Source organism: Momordica charantia (assembly GCF_013281855.1).
Source record: "Momordica charantia cultivar OHB3-1 chromosome 7 unlocalized genomic scaffold, Mcharantia_2.0 BLBB01000007.1, whole genome shotgun sequence".
Classification (NCBI taxonomy): Eukaryota; Viridiplantae; Streptophyta; class Magnoliopsida; order Cucurbitales; family Cucurbitaceae; genus Momordica; species Momordica charantia.
Genome location: NW_028275165.1, coordinates 933,659 through 953,625, shown reverse-complemented (window position 1 = coordinate 953,625; position 19,967 = coordinate 933,659). Strand labels below are relative to the sequence as shown.

The following is a 19,967-nucleotide window of genomic DNA, read 5'->3' as shown; positions in this document are numbered from 1 at the left end:
GGTCAAAGAAATTTATATAAAAGTATTGAAAGTAGGTACAAGAGAAAAGTACCAAACTTAAACTTAATGAACAATTGAAGTCTAAGTCTAGGGACAGATATATTACATTTAAAATTTTAAGAATCAAATAAAAATAAAAATTGCCTTGGGTAGCAAAATTTTTTTACGTATTTCAAAAAATGTCATTTATTTTTTTAACTTTCAAATGTAGTAAAAAAATCTACTCATATCAGTAATATATCATACACTTATATCATATATATTACATATATATTGCACAGATACTCATATTATATCACATTCATATATCAATAGTCAGATAAATTACATATATATTACAGATATATCATTTGGATAAAGTTATCATTTTAAAATTGAACCCCATTTTTCTATAAAAAAAAGTTATATTTAAATAAATTAAATGTTGTGTTATTTTGTTAATTTAGTAAATATTTTTGTATTTGCAGCGGATTTCAATAAAAATTAAAATTAAATTTTGGGGTAAAAAATAACAATTTTAAGAATTCAAATCTGTCAACTTTGACCTTAGCTCAAGTATATGTATCTCCGAGCAAAATGTGGTGCGTTGAAATTGGTATGGTATCGAAAAGAAAAATCCAAATTTAAATTTACCGACAATAGAGGAAAGGAGGGAAAGAAACCAACCGAGAACGACGTCATATTGGGACTCGGATAAGTATCTGCTCTGCGAGAACTGAGAACACAAGAGAGAAACTTCCAGCCGAAAAATGGCGTCCGCAACCGCAACGGTAACCAATCTCGCCTCAGAATACCGGCGGGCAAGCTTTATCAAAGTAAGCAATTCTGCGAATTTCAATTTCATCTTGCTTCTTCTTCTGCTCCGTTTTGGCGCCGATAAGTTTACAATATCATCAGTTTCAAATTCTTCTTGTGTTTCAGGTTCCTGTTAAAGGCTACTGCCGCAGTGTTCTGGCCTGTTCGAACTCCGGAGGCGTTGAATTCGATAATGTACAAAATGGGCTGTGCAGGAGGTAAATTTGTATTTTGGTTGGTTTCCAATTTCGATGTCGATTCTTAGTTTATTATTTGTTTATTGAGAAGTCTAATGATGTATATAGCTTGTTCATGTTAGAATTTGGTGAATCCTATATGAAAACCGATGGATAGAAGTTGAAGCATTATTTTTCCTTTTCTCAGGTCGTCATTTTCTTGTAGTCCTCACAAATTGGGTTCCAGATTTTTGTCCAGACCGACTTCAATAGCTAGTTCAGGTAGTTCTGAATTTAGGGTTTCTGTTTATTTAATGTACTTTGGATAAAAATTACAAAAAGTAGTGCTACTTAAAACTAATGACAAAATTTGGCTAGTTTTCATAGTAAATCATGCCTAGTACATGCTATGAATTGATTTATTAGAAAGGTTAGAAAAAACTTTGGTTCGGTACTTTCATCGAAGAATCGATTTAGTCTCTGAACTTTAGTTTGTAACGATGTAGTTATAGTTTAAAGTTCGTAACGATTTAATTCCTGTTATGAAAAATTTTGTTAAGATATATGTAGATTGATATATAAACCGATGAGGGGTCAAATATGTTTACAAATTACAGATATAGGATAAGATTCGAAAGTTCAAAACTTAATTTTGATGAGATTTTTCATTGTAGGACTAAATTGCTATGAATTTCAAATTATAGGAACTAAATTGTTACATATTAAAATTCAGGGGTTAAATCGTTACCAATTTATAAGTATGGGTGACTAAATTGTTATAAACTAAAGTTCAGAAAATAGTCTCAGTGTCGAATATATTGTAGATGTGATTAAGAAACACCGTAATAGACCTAATAAATCATGTTTAAGAAACACAATTTTGGACTTGGTTAAAAATTATTGTAGTTTTATCATTACTTTTTGAACTATTAACCATAAATTTTTAGAACAACTCTAGTTCTGATCGTTAAAAAAAAAAAAAAAAATTTGGCTTGTGTTGTTTTATTGTTCTTCTGTTGTGATGTCATAGGTTTGGAGGCAGCCATCACAGATTACAAAGGCAATGCAATAGCCTTAAAAAATGCTAAGATAGTTGTAGAGTCTGAAGATGAAAACTTGATACAGGTAAGGCTATACCTATGTGAACTAGTTGTGGCATTTGTAACATTTTTGGCTGCACCATGGGATTGACAATCCGCCGTCATTTAGTTTTACCATTTTAATTGTCATTGTTTTAATATCTGATCTTTGCTTTTGTTATTAGAGTAAAAACTGCATTTCCTTTTATATATATATGGTTAGGACAACTGACCATTTACATTTTCCATAATGGTATGATGAGTATAAGCACTTATGACTCTTTTTTTGGTTTCATTCAAAAGGACTCATACCAGTAGAGATATTGACCCACACTTATATTTGATCTTTCTCTTATCTAGTTAATGTGAGAATTTGGTCGCACTATGATAATCCTCCTTTTTAACAAAGTATCACTGTGTCCCCTATTATAGTCATTCATCCACTACTTTCGAACACATTGCTTTTATCCATGTCAACTCTTTTTCTTCATAGCACATCTCTCATTTGATAGAGCTCAACCACAGACTACCATGACTATCTTCAAGGCTCACAACTACTTTGTTGTGATACCACCTATTAGGACAATCAATCTCTCCACATATCCACAATAGTACGACATTGTCAAGTTTAGGCATAAGGCCGTTTAGGCATAAGCCCTTGTGGCTTTGTTTTTAGTTTTACCCAAAAGACCTCGTACTAATGGAGATGTTGTCGTTTATTTATATACCTATGGTCTTTCCCTTATCTAGCTAATATAGGACTATGGTCACACTCCCAATAATATCTCATTTATGCCCACTAATGCTAACTAAAAATCTATTCTCAATATAAGTCCCTACACTTTTTACACATTCCCTTTGTTATACATTTACTCTTAGTGAGCTATCCAAAAGTCTTATGAGATCCAATTGGCAGCTTCGAGTGGACTTGAGTGGGGACGAGACACAAAAAATTTTCGATCAGGTTTTGACAAATTTGGCCCGTTCCGCACCGCCAATGCCAGGATTTCGTATGCAAAAAGGAGGTAGTATCATGATTTTCCTCCCCTTACCCGTTGAATGTCACAACAATTCATTCATAATGTAACGGAAGTTTTTTTTACATGTTCATCATATTAGAGAAGCATGGGAATTGATTTTTCTATGTATATATATGAATTCATATATGTAGTTTCTTTACAGCTTCTGAGCTCTTATATCTCGTAGCCGATGAATTGGCCTTATATGATTTCTAATGTTTTCGTGTCCTCATGCCCGTTGATGCTTTGACAGGGAAAACATCAAATGTGAGTTGTTTCTTTTTTCCTTTTCTACTTCCCCCTTCGGGATTCCATTGATTTTCCAATTTGTTGTTTGATTCTATTCTAACTCGTATAATATATGCCTTATCATTTCCTACTTTTATTTCTCAGGATTTAGTCCTAATTATACTTCCACAAAATTAACGGCAGATTCCTTGGGATCCTAGGTTAAATAAGAAGCTTAGTTCCTGAAGGATCATGTTTAATAGATCTTTAAGGACCCGTATCGTAACATTCCCATTTCTTGTTTCTCTTTTCCAATTTTATTAAGAAACCCAAGTATTTGACAACTATTTATGTTTTTTATTTCTATTTTTTGTGGAAACAATTCTAAAAAGAAAGAAAAAAATATATAGAAATTTTGAAAAAAATAAAAATAAGCTTCTCGTTTCTTGTTTCCATTTCCACTTTTGTTCCAAAATATAAATTAAAAAGTTGTTTTATCATTCTTGAATCTATAGAGTGTTGGGGCCACACAATTCTATTTTTCTTTATTCAAAAAGGAGAAAACATAAACAATAAACGGGAACGTTATCAAATGGACTTAAAGTTTTAAAAGCATCTAATAGGTCTCTAAACTTTTAATTTTATATCTAATAGGTTTCTGAATTTTAAAAGTGTCTAATCTATCTTTAACTTTCAATTTTGTATTTAATCTTAATAGTTTTTTTTTTTTTTAGAATGATAGTTCATAGACTAAACTTGCAATTTAACCAAAATTTTATTATGATGTAGATCTAAAAAGAACATATTCATGAAATATGGGCAAGTTTAAGAAGTCATTCCCATTTCCCATTACGTAACTTGGAATATTTGTCTTTAGATTTGGCTAAATTTGATCGGGATTTACATCTTATATATTTCATGCTCTTCTTCCTGAAGGTTTTTATTTCTAACTAAAAAATTCCTTCAGGTCCCAAAAAGCTTCCTATTAGAAGTCCTTGGTGAGGAGCGTGTCACAAAGTTTGTCATACAAGAAATATTGAACTCAACCATGGCAGATTATGCAAAGAAGGCAAGTCTTATCACCATTGCTTTGCTTCTGAGCTGTTTTTAAAATGGTTTTTCTAGATGACTAGTAGAAGTTGATGTTATTGTGTAAACTAAAATCAGTATTCATAAACCTGTTATTTTAACCAATATAACAACTTTACAAATTTATACTCTACACTATTTAGTCCCTAAACTTTTAAGAGTTTCAATTACATTTCTGAACTTTGAGCTGGGATTTTATATAGTTCTATAATTATTAATTAAATCATGATGTGACATGTCTAATAGGCAAATGTTTAGTTGAACTTGCATGACATGACAGACAAATGACAGAAAGAAGTTCATAGTTACTATTTTGATTAGTCTTGTTGTCTACTCTTTTCTTCTGTCATTTAATAAGTACATAACGTCATCGTGTAGTCAATAGTGTTAATGTTAGAAAGTGTATCACATAATTGAAATATTCTAAAGTTTAGGGACTAAATAGACATCAATCACTTGGAAAAGTGGTTGTCCAAGTATGTTTTTGTTGAATTTGTATTCTGAAAAGCAGAAGTTCATTTTTTTCTGTTGACTCCAAGACAGGAAAATGTAAATGTGAAGGACAAGAAGGTTAACACAACACAAACAGCAGATGAACTGAAACTGTTGTTTACTCCAGGAAAAGAGTTTGGATTCAATGCCATACTTGAGCTTGAATCTGCTAATTCAGAAGATGAAAGTTGAGCCAAAGAGGTTGCATTTTCCAAGTGAAGATTTTGTCCACTTATTTCTTTTTTTTCTTGGGCCCTCTTTCAAAGTTTTGGAATCATTACCTAAATTGATGAAAGCTTATGTATAGTCGAAACCCAATTGTAACGGTTTGTTTCATACAGTTTAATTTAAAGAAGAAGTCATCTAATGTTTGTACATGTGATTAATAGTTTGGAGCAGAGTATAGTTGATTGTTTATTTAGTTCTTGATAAATTGATATTTATTAGGATTCATGTTATTAATTATGAATACATTTAGTATTTATTAGTTTTTAATTAGGTTTGAATTCTATTTTGGTCTTGGAACTTATGTGCATTTTTTATTCTAAACATTCAGGTTTGCTTTATTTTGGTCCCTGAACTATTTAAATGTCTACTTTTGTCCCTAAATTTAAATAATGATAATAACAACCACCATATTCCCATTCTCAACCAAATTTAGTTCCAGAACTTTCAAAATTAACTATAATTTAGGTAATGATTTAGTCTTTAATCTTAAAATTTCTATTAAGATTTAACAGAAATCTGATCTCGCCGTCAGCTATGTTCCATTTGTACACGGATCGGGTTAGGACTTACAAAAATAAATAAATTGTAAAGAAGGATGAACGATCTGGGTTTTCATTTTTTAGAGAGATTTTGAACGAAAAATACAAGACACTCAGATGAGTCGAAATCGCAATCACTTATGCTGAATCAAAACCTAAAAAGAAATCAAACTCCTTCAGTATTATATATCCAATTTATTGGAGGGTTGAATGGTGTTGGTTTACTCAAAAGTGTAAGCTGATGGATTGGGTAAATTTGCAGGGGTTTGAATACAGGATCCCGCTCTTATACCATCTTAAAGATAAATAAACAACCACTCAACCTAAAAGTTTAAGCTGATGGGTTGGGTAAATTTTGAAGTACAAGGACTAAATCGATACAAGGAAATCACGCTTTTAAAAGAAAAATCTACATGGTAATAAATAAAAGAACATTAAAAAATAATTTAATTGGTTTGAATTTTATTTTTGAAGAAACTCTGTGAGTTTAATTTCTCACATTATGTTAAAGTGATCGACGTTTATAATTGGAAAAACTTTGACTCTTTAAAGTTATATTTTTTAATTTGTTTAATTTTTACGTTTTTCTCTCTAAATTGTCAAAATATTTAAGGCGTATTGATAGAGTTCTAAGTGGACAAAATGAGTATATAAACAACGAAATTGAAATTTTATTATTATTTTTTTTTAATATAATAACACGTGAGAGAGAACGTGGATTTAAACTCACAAAAAAAGTAATGTCAAAATCACTTTTGTTATTGTTAAAATATTTTGTTGATTTTGACAAATTAAAATTTTGATTTTAGGAAAACTAGATTTTAAAAGATAAATTATATTTAAATCTCTTTTTCTATCGTCCCAAATAAACCCTAAGTTATACTTAGATCCAACATCTAATTAATTTCACAGCAATATGAAATTTATAACCAAAATACAATTTAAACAAACCTAATATCACAAGAGGGACGATTCTGTCAAATATTTTTTACTTCATAAAATGTGAGGGTATGGATCTTTATCAAAGTTCAATTTCATCGTATTGGATTTTAAAGTTAATAAATGTTTCAATTTTTACGGTAGATTTTTGTCTAAAAAGTATTTACTACAAATTTTAATAGACGTTATCTGAAAAATTATTAGTTTTGGAAGATTTATTCAATAAGTGATATTTTTTATTCCGAACTTTTTTATTTTTTTTTAGTACAATATGTTGGAGAAGGATTCAAACTCACAACTGAGATTGAAAGTATATGTCAATTAACGTTGAGCTATGCTCGCTTTGATTTTTATTCCAAACTTAATTTCGTGGAAAGTTTGGATTTCATTAGTCAACTTTGCTATATAACTTTTAGGTTAATTTCTTATCCTCAATATGAGTTAAAATATCACTGTAAAACAAAAAGAAAAAGTTAAGATATGCATTAAAAAAATATGAGTTAAAAAATATATAATTTTTTAGATTTAAATACTATTTTAGTTTCTATATATATTGTTTTTTTTTACTTTGATCTACGTTATATACTTTTAAAATGTAAATTTTAGTCTATCTAATTTTAACTTTTGTATGAAGAAGCAAACATATTCGTCGAGCAGAACAAGAGAGAGATTTAAACTCTCAATAGTTGAAGTAGATTATTCTTTTTATCAATCAAAGCCTCTTCCCAAACTCAACAAGCTTCTTTCTTCTATATTTCTCCGGGAATCATGATTTTTTATAGCTATTACATTGACATCAAAGAAGAGTTTGACACAATACTTTCTTTTTTTCCTAGTTGATCGATAAAAACATATTGGCTAGTGATTGTGAGGTCCGACCAATTCTTGATTTAAATTTGGTTATTCACCATATATCAAATGACGAAATGGTTAAAATGCCTAACTTATAATCAGCGAAAAATGCACACCCTTTTTAGTTGTATCCAATATCTTATTATGAATAATTTCGAGGCCCCATTGTTCTAACCTGGAAAGAAAATATAAAGTTATAAAGAAAGTGTATTTATTATTATTATTTTTATTATTTTTTTGTATGAAAGAGAAAGTTTATTAGGGAAAAAAATCGACAAAACCCACACCGGCTGCTCTCCCTCTCTCTATTGCTTCACATTAGCGGTTAGCTCGGTCTGTCCCGCTCTCTACCGCCGACCGGCCGCCGCCGACCTTCATCTTCTTCCTCAGGTACTCTCTCAAACCCTACACATGTTTCAGATTGTTGTATAATTCTTCCCGAACCCTAAAACCCGAACCACGAACCGACCGGTTCGCTTGAAAACCAGATTGTTGTGTTTTGTTCGATACCCTATAAACCACATGCCATCGCCTCCCCTCCTCATCAGGCTTCAGCTCTCCCTAACTCACCAATTACCGCTCGCCGCAACAGGTATAAACAAAAGCAACTCCATTGTTAATTCTTTGAGCTTCTTTGTTTTTCTGTTGTTTGCATTTGAAGCGGATGCTGGGTTTGTTTCGGTTTAATTTGTAGCGGAAAAAACTTTGTTCAATACTCGGTTCTAAAGTTTTGCCCAACTAACTAATTCACTGAATAAGCAACATGGGAAGTTTCCTCCACGGGGATTTCTTTTCAACATGGAATGGAACTTCCCATTGACTTTCTACGGACACGTGATTCTGGAAACTACTGCAAGTCATGTTTTAGTCTGGTCTTTGGATGATAGAACGTGGAAAATTGAGTGCTTTGTGGTCTATTTTGGTTACAGGCTTATAGGCAACCAAAAGTTGTTGCAGGTGTATCATTCTCTTACTTGAGTTGAGTTTATTAGCTAATTATGGGCAAGAGAAAGAGTCGTAAGCCAGACAATAGAAGCTCTAAGAGAAGAGTCGCAGAAGATGATGCTGCCTCTGAAGATATGGACGATGAAATTGATGCCTGTAAGATTATTCTTTTGGTCATTTAACAGTGTTTTCATATGTTTCGATGTTGACTGATATTTCAATTCTTTTGGGTGTCTTTAATATCCATGGTTATAATGGTTGAGGAAATGGAAGCAATGGAGTCTAATGATGTGCGTCATGTTTGCAGTTCACCGGCAGAGGGATGTTATTCCACTTGATATTGATGGTGATGCTCCAGAGTCGGATGGAGATGATGAGCAGCCTGTTTTTGATTTAGAGGTTCCTACATTTTGTCTTTTCTCAAGTTGTAGAAGTATCTTTGCCAATATCATTTACTTCCAGCCGATCAATTAGTTTTTGCATGATTGACTTTAATACTTCTTAAAGTTGGATGAAATTAACACAAATTATTGTTATTACTATTTTTTATGAGAAACTATTTTATTGATGAAAATTACAAAGGAGGGGCAAACCCTCCTGGGTTCGGGCCTTAGAGCAGACGCGGGTGCCTTGAGTATAGGGGAGCAAAGCTCCAACTTCCGGTTATAAAAAGAAGAAAAGATAAGAGGGGCAAACACCAATCCAAGGGAGTTACGAAAAAACTTCAGGATAAAAACGAAGAATAGCTATAGTAGTGAAAATTGGGAGAACATTTACACTAAGTAACAACCAAAAAGATCATGCGTATAAAACCAGCCAAAGGAGTGCTCCATGTCTTTAAAGATCCTTTGGTTTCGTTCTTGGCAAGGAACCCAAAAGAAAACTTGAACAAAGTTTATCCAAAGAAGCTAGCTGAACACAAGGATCAAAAGCGAACTGTATGTATTTTTATTTTGAATTATGGACCACTTAAATTTTTTAGACAATAAGAAGGGATTAGGGTTGTATCGTATGTCTTTAGCAGGAGATCAAGGATAAGTGAGGGAGTGTGTGGGTAGAGCTGTATTTTATTGAGTAGTGACAAGGAGTGTGGGTTCCTCACCTTGAATCAAGTAGGCAACAACCCTTTCCTCAACAAGTAATTTGTTAGTTGATGCAATTGAGAGATTTGGCAAGGGAGAGGAGATGGAGCTTATGATGAAGGTGCAAGCTGATCATTATAAGGCTGTGGATGTCGCTGGCCCTAGCAAGCCTTCTGTTTAGGGTGGTGAAGGACCAAGGAGACGGGTTGGTTATGGTGGTGGGTCTGGACTCTTTGATAGAGAGTGACCAAATAGTAGCCGTTAACCTTTTTCATAAGTGTCTGGCATCCTTTCTTGAAGCTGCGTCATTTAGTTTCCTTCTCCTGTTGTCTCAGTTGTGATTCTCTGGGTCTCATTTTGTGCTTATTGGATCCTCATCCTGTACTTATCCCATGGATTTATCAGTAGTTTCTATTTATTGGTTCTTATGTTGTTTGAATTAAGAATATGGTATTAGTGATGCGTATAAGGAGATGAAAATGGGAGGAATCTTTCCTGACTCTGTTTCTTTACTGTAGATGCTAAGTTTTTCGTTCCCTTAATGTGTGTGACGTTGGAAATTAGAACCATATAAGAAGAAAGTCAGCTCGTATGCTGTAAATTTTATGCTCCCTTAAATTCAGCCTTTCTTTTCTTTGTGCCAATTGGAAGAGGTTTTTGTGCATTTGGCTGAAACCAAGTATCTTTGACTTCTTTATCACAAAGGCTGTATGTGCATTTCAATTCCAAAGCTGATTTTTTCTTTAATCCATGCATGGGAGTTGCCAATTCCTACTAAAGTGATCTTAGTACTTACGTTTGCTATATCTTTATAGGGTGTTGATGATGACAATGACGATGAAGAGGAAAATATCCATGATACTGGTTTTGCTGCAAAAAGTAAGAAATATGGGTTGAGATGTTCATATTCATACATTATAAGTTTCTTGTGTCTCTGCTCATTTTTGTTGTAGAATAACAATTTTCTATAACTCATGGGTCAGGTAAATCTGTCATTTTAAGCATTTTTTATAGTCAATATTAAGAAGCACAGACATGACACAAACATGACCCAATACGGACATGGAGATGTACCATTTTCTTGAAAAAATGACAGGACATGATAAATTACCTATCTTTTTCATAAATATTTTTTATACTTTTGCACATTGATTCTTTCAAGTATAATGATTTGTATGACGTAAAGAAGTCAAAGATACAAGCTGAAGCTTGTATTCTCATCTTTTCGATTTAAAGTAAATTTGAATATTGTAAGGTAAATTATATTTCTCCATGGACAACATTTTTCAACAACAAAATAAAATCAATTGTCCCTCAATATATCCAAGTATTCCGATGAAGAAAAACTTGCACCTAAAATACCACTCTCATATCTTCCCACACCACGTCATTAAGTTTTGTCTAACGAATCTAATTATTTTTCTTTATTTTTTCAGTTTATTTTCATTTTTTTTTGAAATCTTATTCATTTTATATCTTTGTTTCTTGATGTAAATATCTCTGCTCTAGATTGAAAAGAAAAAATTTGATTTCTATTTTTTAAATATTTTATTCTTTATTTCAGAAATATGTTTTTGGCACGTGTCCCTTGGGTGTTCCCTATGTGTACATGATTTTAAAATAATCAGACTGCATTTATGTTAAAAGTGTCTCCTTGTTGGGCACATGTTAGACGCCAGCAATGGCTGAAAATAGAGTGTTCATGTTTTTTATATTTTTTAAATGAAAAGGCATCTTTTGTTAAAACAAATGAAGTTTGGAAGAAGGGCCGAACCAACTCTGGGATCACCTAAAAAAGTGTACAAAAGCTACCCTTTTCTTGTCCATATTTTCTGGACCCAGGCAGTTATCCATTTTTTTAAATATAAAAAACAACTTCATACAACTATCCTCAAGATATATCTTTTTTAACAATATTGCTACCAGTATTAAATTCGGAAAAGCCCTGTCATTTCTTTCATTGGATATATTTTTTTTATAAATGTGGTTTTTGATCCTTAAATATGATCCCTTTTTATCTGTTTGTCATAGTTGCTAGGCAACAGAAATTCTTACGGGAAAAGTTTGGTGGAGTGGAAGATGAAATGCACGAGGATGAAGATGAAGACATGGAAGAACAAAAGACCGTATGGGGTGGAAGGAAGAGCAAATACTATGATGCTGATAATCGTGATTTTGAGGTGAGGACATATGATGTTGTCATTTCCTTTCTACTTAACTTGTTTATTTGTTTGAGTTCGATTGGCAATCTGATTGGAATTTTGTGGCTTTTCTATTGCTGTAAGATACAATGTCTTCTAATTTATATTTTATATTTTTTTTGTCTTATAGACTTGGAATGTAGTTGAACTTGAAATAATCTTTTGGTTTTTAACTTAATGAAGATCCAATCCAGTGATGATGAGTCCCTTGCAGAAGAGGAGGAAGAGGTAATCCGATTGCAGAAGGAGAAAGCAAAGACTTTCTCATTGGAGGATTTTGGCCTTGGAGAAGAGAGTGATAGGGAATTAACTCTAGAGGTATTCTGTATTTGTTTCTCTAGTGTTGAATTATCAACTTTTCTTCTCTCAAGTAAAAACAATTCAGTTGGAGAAGTTCTTTGAAAATTTAACTACAAAGTTCAATCAACTCTTACATGACTATAGTTTCTGCCTCCACAGGAAATATCTGCAAAAGGAACTGATGTAAAAACTTCAGCAAGAAATGAAGCTCCGGATGACATGGATGCTACATATCAGGAGATTGCTAAAGACGTGAATGCTCTTACAAGGGAGGAGCAGATGGATGTCTTATGCAGGTAATATTTATTTATTATTTTGGAAGCCCCTCCTGGCATTTAACTAGCCTCCACTTTTGGCCTTTGGTTAAAGCTGCATCAATAATAAAGTTAATAGCTTGTGATGGCTGGATTTCTATTCTTCATTCTTGGAAAGATTTTAAGTGATGATGAAATTACTTGAATCTTTAGTCCATTCATATAGATCTGACCAAGTATTTCCAGAACCTGCTCGATCTTTCTATTAACATATAGACCATCCAAAAGGGTGTTTGACAAAAAGCCCACACCACTACCCCTCTGAGAAATTCGTGGACATGGATTCAACTAATGAATAGCCTCACTAAAATAGAATAACTTTGCTTGTTAGTATAGCAATCCGGTTTGTCGATTGGTTGAAAGATATGCAGAGCAAGCTTATATCGACCTTTTTGGCCAAGAGGCTCATTAGCAAATTCAAAGATATAGTCAATTTCACCCAGGCTCAAGGACTTCTCTGAAAAAGATGGCAAACAGCGCTAAGCTCAGATTCATTCAACAGGATCCTGGTAAAGCATGTTGAAAGATCTTGTCCTATGTGGTTATTCCCGCTCACGTAGTCATGCCTGTACCACTGACTTGCAACATTTTTTATTCACAAATTTTACGTGGCACACTTGTTTTCATTATTCTTGATGGTGCATGTACTAGTTTTTTTGGTTCTTCTGCTAGTTTTGTGATTCAAAATGCCTTTTTTTGTTCTGTTTTCTATTTCATTCTCTCTCTCTTTTGCATGATAAGCCGCCTGTTATTCTGACATAAATATATGGCAATAGGGAATTTGAGAGGGGTAAGGGATGGACAGGCAGGTGGGTAAGGAGGTTATTAGAAGGGTACATAAGTCTTTTTGTTCAATTGGCTTGGAGATGTGGTGATGTGGCAAAGTGAGAAGTGGAGTGATGTATTTCCACATAGAAAGTGAGAGGGCTCTGAATTTGGTTATTTGAGTGGGAAAGACCTGAGGCTCTCAAATGTGGGAGAGTTGTAATCGATCATTCCAAGTACATGAATAAGAACTCTCAATTTTCTCATATTCTAGCTGCAACCCTAACATTGAACTGTTCATTTGAATTGCCTCTTTCTGTGTGAAGTTGAAGTTCTCTATGGCTTTCTTACATCTTCCCCTTCTGCAAATCTTGGTATTACAGTTCTGCTCCGGAGTTAATTGGTTTGCTGTCTGAACTGAATGAAGCACTTGATCAGCTTGAGAGCAAAGTTAATCCAGTTTTGAACAAGGTATGGCTTTGTCTTGTTTAGCCTAAAATTGAGGACTATTCATGCTTAACACTAGTGAGGATAACTTGGAATGCTGACTCAAGGATGGCTTTCCTAGTGAACGTATGTATTTTTCTTATACAAAAAAAAAAAAAAAAAAATAATAATAATAATGGGTACTCACGTTTTGTTTATGAAGGTATGGATTTATTTTTTTTCTTGGTGGCTTTTATGTTATATTACTCTCAAGGGAGTAAAAGTTCCATATTCATTATGGAGTTTATTTAAGATTCTACATTATTGAGTTTGTAATCGTGGGCATTACTATTACTAACTTTCTGGTCTTTGCACTGTGGATTTCTAAAGGTTCAAAATGGGAAAGTTGCAGTGGGAGGAGGACTGCAATATTTGGAGCTAAAGCAGCAAATTTTGCTCTCTTATTGCCAAGCTATTGCCTTCTATCTTCTCCTGAAGTCTGAAGGGCAAGCAGTTCGGGATCATCCTGTAATAGCCCGCCTTGTAGAGATAAAAAGCTTTCTGGATAAGGTTTTTTCCCCCTCAATTTAGTTTTATATGCTTTACCATGAAATGATTTTTTCCCATGAAAGCATAGTGAACAATGTGAAATTTTTCTTGATTTTTTTTTTCTTTTGGTAATTACTTCTCTTTAATATTTAAATCAAATGAAGGGCCTTTTGTAGTCTCTTTTAGTGTAAGGGAACTCTTACCTTTTCTTATATACCTTGTTTTGCGCTTTCAATTAATTCTTCTCTTATACCATGAGTGCACAATCAATTTGGGGGGGGGGGGGGTGAGTTTATCTAACATAGACTATTTTTTCTGTCTGTACTTGTCAATAGTGACGTGCTGGTGGGAGATTCAGGAAAGTCTTTTGAATATTCTTCAGTTTATATTCCGTTTCTATCTTTTAATTTGAATGAATTTTAGTTTCTAAGTCCTATCTTGTTCTTCTCTTTCCTCTTCTCAATTGGATGAGGTGTGTTAACTGTAATTGTCTGTTGTGGGGTTGTGGCGGGGGGTCTACCATTAGAGAAGTAAGTCTTGGAGAGAGCTAGATGACTTGTTTGGTTTATGTTGTGGGACTTGGCTTCAATATTACTCATTGGCCCTTTGGAAGTTCTATAGCAAGTCTGAGTGCTAAAAGCATGACAAGGTTTAATAGGGTGATTGCTGATTTATCCCTTAATGGAAGTCTCTTGAATGACATTATAGGTCGTTAGTTTGACTTCTTGAAATGCATGTTCACATTTCAAAACTTGAGTTAATAAGCTCCCAAGGGTGACTACAAAATGTTTTCCTATTCTTTTAGAAACTTGTAATTTTCTAACGAGGTTTGGTCCCACTTACATTTTATCATTTGTGGTTACAAGTGTGACGTCCTTCTTTCCTATCTTTGCAATGAAATTAGGTGAAGAACTTTTTCTTTAAGCGTTGTTGTGGTCTTGTGTGTGTGTGCTTCTCTCTTAAGCACTTTTATCACACGCCTTTCGAAGAATTTTTTGTTAGTTCCTTTGCTTGATGGGTTGATTTCCTTGGCCTCTTATTATTTCTTTTTCCTTCGTCCTTTCTCTCTGAGAAGCCTGTTATTATAGAAATATATGAAAAATATGTTTATCAAGCAAAGCAAGTGGCTCATATTTTCTTCCTTTGTTTCTGCACGGAAGCATGCAATGCTGTCATTAGGTCTATACATTGTCTGCATTTTATTGTCACCCTTCCACGTTACAAGTATGAAATTGTTCTGCACCCCACAGGTGAAACAACTTGATGAGAATCTTCCATCTGAATTGGAAGAGATCATTAACAAATATCACCAGGAAGAAACAGATGGAAAGTTGGACAAAGAGAATGCTCCTGTTTTAGCTGAGTCGCTCACAAGAGATCAGGGATCTTCTCTTCACTCTTCTGACAGCCAAGAAGTGGGATTGGTATTATTTTGATTTTGCACTAGGATATTATGTATGTACATATTTTAAGAAGTTTTTTTTTTTGGTCATATATGCAAGACTATTTATCCCAATCTGCATATATTATTTCTACATGATGAGATTAATCCTGTTTGTCACTTTTCCGGAGGGAAAATATGTTACACCTTCAATTGTTTGTACTTATGCAAGGAGGGGTAGGAAGGGAAATTGAGGAGGAAGTTGTAGGGTAGTACGGGAGGGGGGGTAATGGAAAGTATGGTTGGGGACCCTCGGGATTAGGGAGGGGAGCTTTTTGCTTTTTTGGTGTAAGTAATAGCGCTTGGCTATAGGAGAGATCCCAGCCCTCTCGAATTGGCTGGTCGTGTAAGCCTTTGGACATTTCGTCTTTTGAATATCAAAAATAGTGAGGAAGATACCTCACAAAATACTTAAGAAATATTGTACCATTCTAAGTCAGCAAGTTTTGTTTTCATTGTAATATAATTGGCATGTCTTAGAAAGCATTTTGAGATTTAAAATTTATCATATGTTTGGCAATGAGACACACATTTGAATAATGATTATCCTACATTTATCTTTATCATAATTTTTTCATTCTGAAAATTAATCTTACAAATTCTAATGTAACCTTTTGATTTTGTGACATAATAATGATAAGTATTGTTGATGTAGTAATAAGTTGCCATGTAAGCCTTTCCTAAGATAAGTTGTAGCTTTTATTATAACAGTTTAGTTAGTTGCTGAGTTACTTTACAGTAACTTGTTTTTCCGTGTGTTAGTTAGTAGGCAGCCTCTATAAATAGGGCTGATCTCTTTAATAAAGACTATTCTAAAATTTCTTCAAGAAACTCTTGTGCAAGATTGCGTCAATTGTGCCTCAAGCGGCTCCGTTGGCAAGGGCTTGAGGTCTATTGGTCTTACTGGCTTAGAGGTCTCAAGTTCGAATCTTCGGGTTAGTTTAATACAAAAAACTCTTGATGTTTTTTGGATATGGATCTTGGGGTAGGTGCGGATTCCCCAGGTATAGGAGAACAAAGTTTCGATTTCCAGTTATAATAATAAAAAAAAAATGATGAGTATTGTCTAATGTTAGACATAAAATGTAACTAGTTTTGAAGTTATTGACTTTTAAGGTTTTATTCTATGTGCAGCCCAATGCAAATGCGTGGTCGGAGAATGTGGATAAATTGAAGCATAAAGGGAAGAAAGAAGGAAAGCACAAACAAATGGTAATTGTGCACTGCTAAATAAGTTGATTAAAATTTTCATTAGGATCTTTATTGCCCTTATCATCCTTTTTTTATTTATTTGGGTTTGTTTTATTTTATTTTATTTTCCCTCTTAATCTTAAAACATTTGGCAGGGCGATCCAATGGGTGTCCAGAGCATGGAAATGTTAAAAGTAAGAGCCCTACTTGAAGAAAAGCTAAAACAGAAGGACTTCACTCTAATTGAACCAAAGCAAAATGGAACCAAGAAGCATCTTCAACCAATTAATCGGTATTGCTTTGTTTTTCTTATTGCAGCCTCCTATTATTCTCTTGTATTTTGACAACTATTTTTTCCTGTTTCGTCCACATAGGAAGCTTGAAGCGTATGCCGATTTTAATGATGATACTTCAGATGCTCAGGCTGCTAAAAGGAATAAGGGCCAAGATAATTCTGCCAGTACAGCTGATCTCTCACGGCTTGTTGCTGCAAAACTAAAGAAGCCCAAGGTTCGAACCGTATTTAAACTTAGCCATTTCATTTCCCCTAGATTATTAGGTACAAGGGAGTTCGGTTGTTTCTTGAACTTGCATGAAATATAGTTCGAGTTTCACTAAGATTTGGAATTTGATTAGAACAGCCAAGTAAAAAAAGAGTTGGCCTAACCAAGAGGAGCCGAGACAAAACAGAGGAAGAAGCCAAATAAAACTAAATAAAAGGACTGGGTCTATTAAGCATAAGAAACAAAGGATAATTGCAGAACTTTGGTTTTGGACACCCAAAAGAGGTGTTGATGTTCATCTGCAAGCATTGGAATATGATCCAGGATGGAAGCAGAATTCTTTTGCGGGGTTATGAAGATTTGTTACTAAATTACGATGCCTTGTATTTAAAACTTTTGTGCCTAATGGTATTTAATGCTGGTTTTGGTTTTCACTCCTTTCCTTCCCCTGAAGGTTGTTTCTGGTGATGATGATTTGCCTACAAGAGATGATATTGGAGAAAGGCGGAGGAGATATGAACTTCAAATGTTGGCGAGAGCTGGAACCAAGTCAAAGAATGACTCGAGTGCTCTTGAGGGTGACAGTGATGGTGACAGTGATGGTGATGTGAAAGGAAATGATGAAGTTATAGACTCGGAAGATGATTTCTACAAACAAGTGAAACAACAACGAGCTGCAAAACTTGCTGCCAAATCTGAAATTTACTCCAGGTATGTTCCTACCACTACTTTTTGATGTCACAAATTTACTAGTTATGTTGAGACTTGGTTTATTTTCTTCTCTCTGGTGGGGAGAAACATTCAGAACCCTAAGAATAAGGTCAACTTCTACAGATTGTCTCGTCTATAGTTATCCCTGATATCGTGTCAATTTCTTTTATAAACCATTGTTTAGTCGGCGTTCCATTGATAATTTGAGTTATGAGCCAAAAAGTCTTGGTGTCTTCTTTTTCTCTTTAAATTATTTGGGTGTCTCTCATATGAAAATAAAAACATAAAAATAATGGTGGCCACCTGTCTAGGAATGAATATCCTAAAATGTGGTCTTGTCTTAGCAATCAAATATAGTTGGATTAGAGTGTTATCCCATGAGAATAGCCAAGGTGTGTGCAATGGTCTAGACACTCGCAGATTTCAGGAAATTAGTGGTCAATAAGGGACAATGTAAAAATAGTACAAGGCTTTAGATGAAATGAGTTTAAATCATGACCACCTATCTAGGATTTGATATTCTAAGAGTATTCTTGGCAACCAAAGTAGTTGTGTCAAAAGGTTATCCCATGAGAATAATCAAGGGGCATGCAATGGCCGAGACACACGGATTCCAGGTAAAAAAAAGGTCCTATACTTCAAAAGTTTTCATTATCGTCTTCATGTTGCCTTAAAGTTTACAAGTTGCCCTTGTCATTTATGAAGGGTAATCGAAATCTATTGCGGCAAGTTTTTTGTTTATAGATTTTTAAAATAAGTTTCATGATGTGATTTTTGTTTTGACAACCTAACTCTGACTAATACTCTTTTAGAGTGTAAGCTAATGTGTCTATTGTAGTATTTTTGTGACTCATTTTCGAGTGTAACCACGTATAATTTGGTATGCTTAAATTTTGTCGCTCCTTATTTATGACGGGATGTTTGGGAAGCTTTAATCAGTCATACAAAACAGAATTGAAAGAAAAATTAAACGGGTGTCTCGTATGGGGGATATCATCAAAAGGAGGTTTTGGGAGAGTTTCTTTCTGTTCTATTACACAAACTGAATTCGAGGCTGTTTTTTTGCAACCAATATAAAGTCTTTAACCTTCTATTTTATATCTAATATGTTATTGTATGACTTTTGTCTAACAAACAACTTCTACAGGACCTTGGAAACTCCATTGTCTCCCGAAACCGTGGACGGAAAACGCAAGATCAGTTATCAAGTAAGTTCTCTGCCTACCTGCTTTTTACCTTCTTGATTTAGCTGTCAAACGCTGAGTCGTTAACATTCTCATGGCCGACATGTTCAGATGGAGAAGAATCGAGGCCTCACTCGACGTCGAAAGAAGTTGACGAAGAACCCGAGAAAGAAATACAAGGTACTTAACAATATATGCAAATCATCTACACATTTCAGCCTCTATGATTAAACTGTCTACTTACATCTCTATCCATATTTTTGTTGTGCAGTTGAAGTTTAAAGATGCAGCAAATCGTCGCAAAGGTCAGGTCCGGGAAGTTAAGCAACCAATTCATTCTTATGGTGGAGAGACGACGGGAATTAACCCAGGAATCAGTCGGAGTATCCGGTTTAAAAGCTAAAACTGTGGGGTTGTACCAATTTTGTCATCTCGAGTTTTACAATCCTGCTGCTTGTGGCCATGAGGTAAGAGCCTTTGTTCTTCTAAGTTATTAGTTTTTTCTATTATTAGTTTTCAAGTAGGCATAGTGTTCTTCAAGAGAGCTTTAGATGGATAAAAAAAGTTGGTCAAGTTGTAAATTGTCCCCAAAAAATGACCTTAATTTTGTTTTTGGTCTTTTATTTTTAAATGTCAAACTTATGAAAACTATTTATACCCTATTATTTGTAGGCTTAATTGTTTACTTTTGAAATCTTAGACGATTAAAAAAGAAATCACTAGAAGAATTTTTATGTCCATAAGAATGGTTCCATGGTCGCACCTGCACGTTCGTTTTGGTCATGCACCTTTAACTTTTCCTTTTAGTTTGTGTACTCTCAAAATGTTCGTTTTAGTCCTTTTACTTTTAGAAAGTAATATATTTAGTCTTTATTTATAAATTTTTAATACAAATTCTATACGCAATAAGAATTTTTTA

The 19,967-nt window shown here is 33.8% G+C and overlaps 2 protein-coding genes across 6 annotated transcripts; both read left to right on the top strand.

Annotated features, from left to right (window-relative positions):
• The first annotated feature begins 611 nt into the window (after window positions 1-611).
• On the top strand, window positions 612-5,255 carry LOC111022553 (uncharacterized). 2 transcript variants are annotated; one of them, XM_088126829.1, is made up of 8 exons: window positions 612-815; window positions 922-1,013; window positions 1,180-1,253; window positions 2,002-2,096; window positions 2,967-3,075; window positions 3,323-3,336; window positions 4,265-4,366; window positions 4,926-5,255. In XM_088126829.1, exons 1-8 carry the CDS (start codon window positions 750-752, stop codon window positions 4,959-4,961), a joined length of 588 nt encoding a protein of 195 aa, XP_087982955.1. In that variant the 5' UTR covers window positions 612-749; the 3' UTR covers window positions 4,962-5,255. The 2 variants fall into 2 exon arrangements, with proteins under 2 accessions (XP_087982955.1, XP_022155406.1); XM_022299714.2 differs by having other exon boundaries at window positions 619-815; window positions 4,930-5,255.
• Window positions 5,256-7,672: 2,417 nt separating this feature from the next.
• On the top strand, window positions 7,673-19,726 carry EMB2777 (Sas10/U3 ribonucleoprotein (Utp) family protein). Of its 4 annotated transcripts, XM_088126562.1 has the most exons (18): window positions 7,683-7,826; window positions 7,925-8,028; window positions 8,366-8,537; window positions 8,689-8,780; window positions 10,279-10,342; window positions 11,495-11,643; window positions 11,848-11,982; window positions 12,124-12,260; window positions 13,427-13,514; window positions 13,860-14,039; window positions 15,269-15,442; window positions 16,594-16,671; window positions 16,806-16,942; window positions 17,025-17,160; window positions 17,608-17,864; window positions 19,012-19,072; window positions 19,160-19,228; window positions 19,320-19,726. In XM_088126562.1, exons 3-18 carry the CDS (start codon window positions 8,435-8,437, stop codon window positions 19,449-19,451), a joined length of 1,992 nt encoding a protein of 663 aa, XP_087982688.1. In that variant the 5' UTR covers window positions 7,683-7,826; window positions 7,925-8,028; window positions 8,366-8,434; the 3' UTR covers window positions 19,452-19,726. The 4 variants fall into 4 exon arrangements, with proteins under 4 accessions (XP_087982689.1, XP_087982688.1, XP_087982687.1 ...); XM_088126563.1 differs by lacking the exon at window positions 7,925-8,028 and having other exon boundaries at window positions 7,673-7,826; XM_088126561.1 differs by having other exon boundaries at window positions 7,734-8,028.
• Window positions 19,727-19,967: the final 241 nt, after the last annotated feature.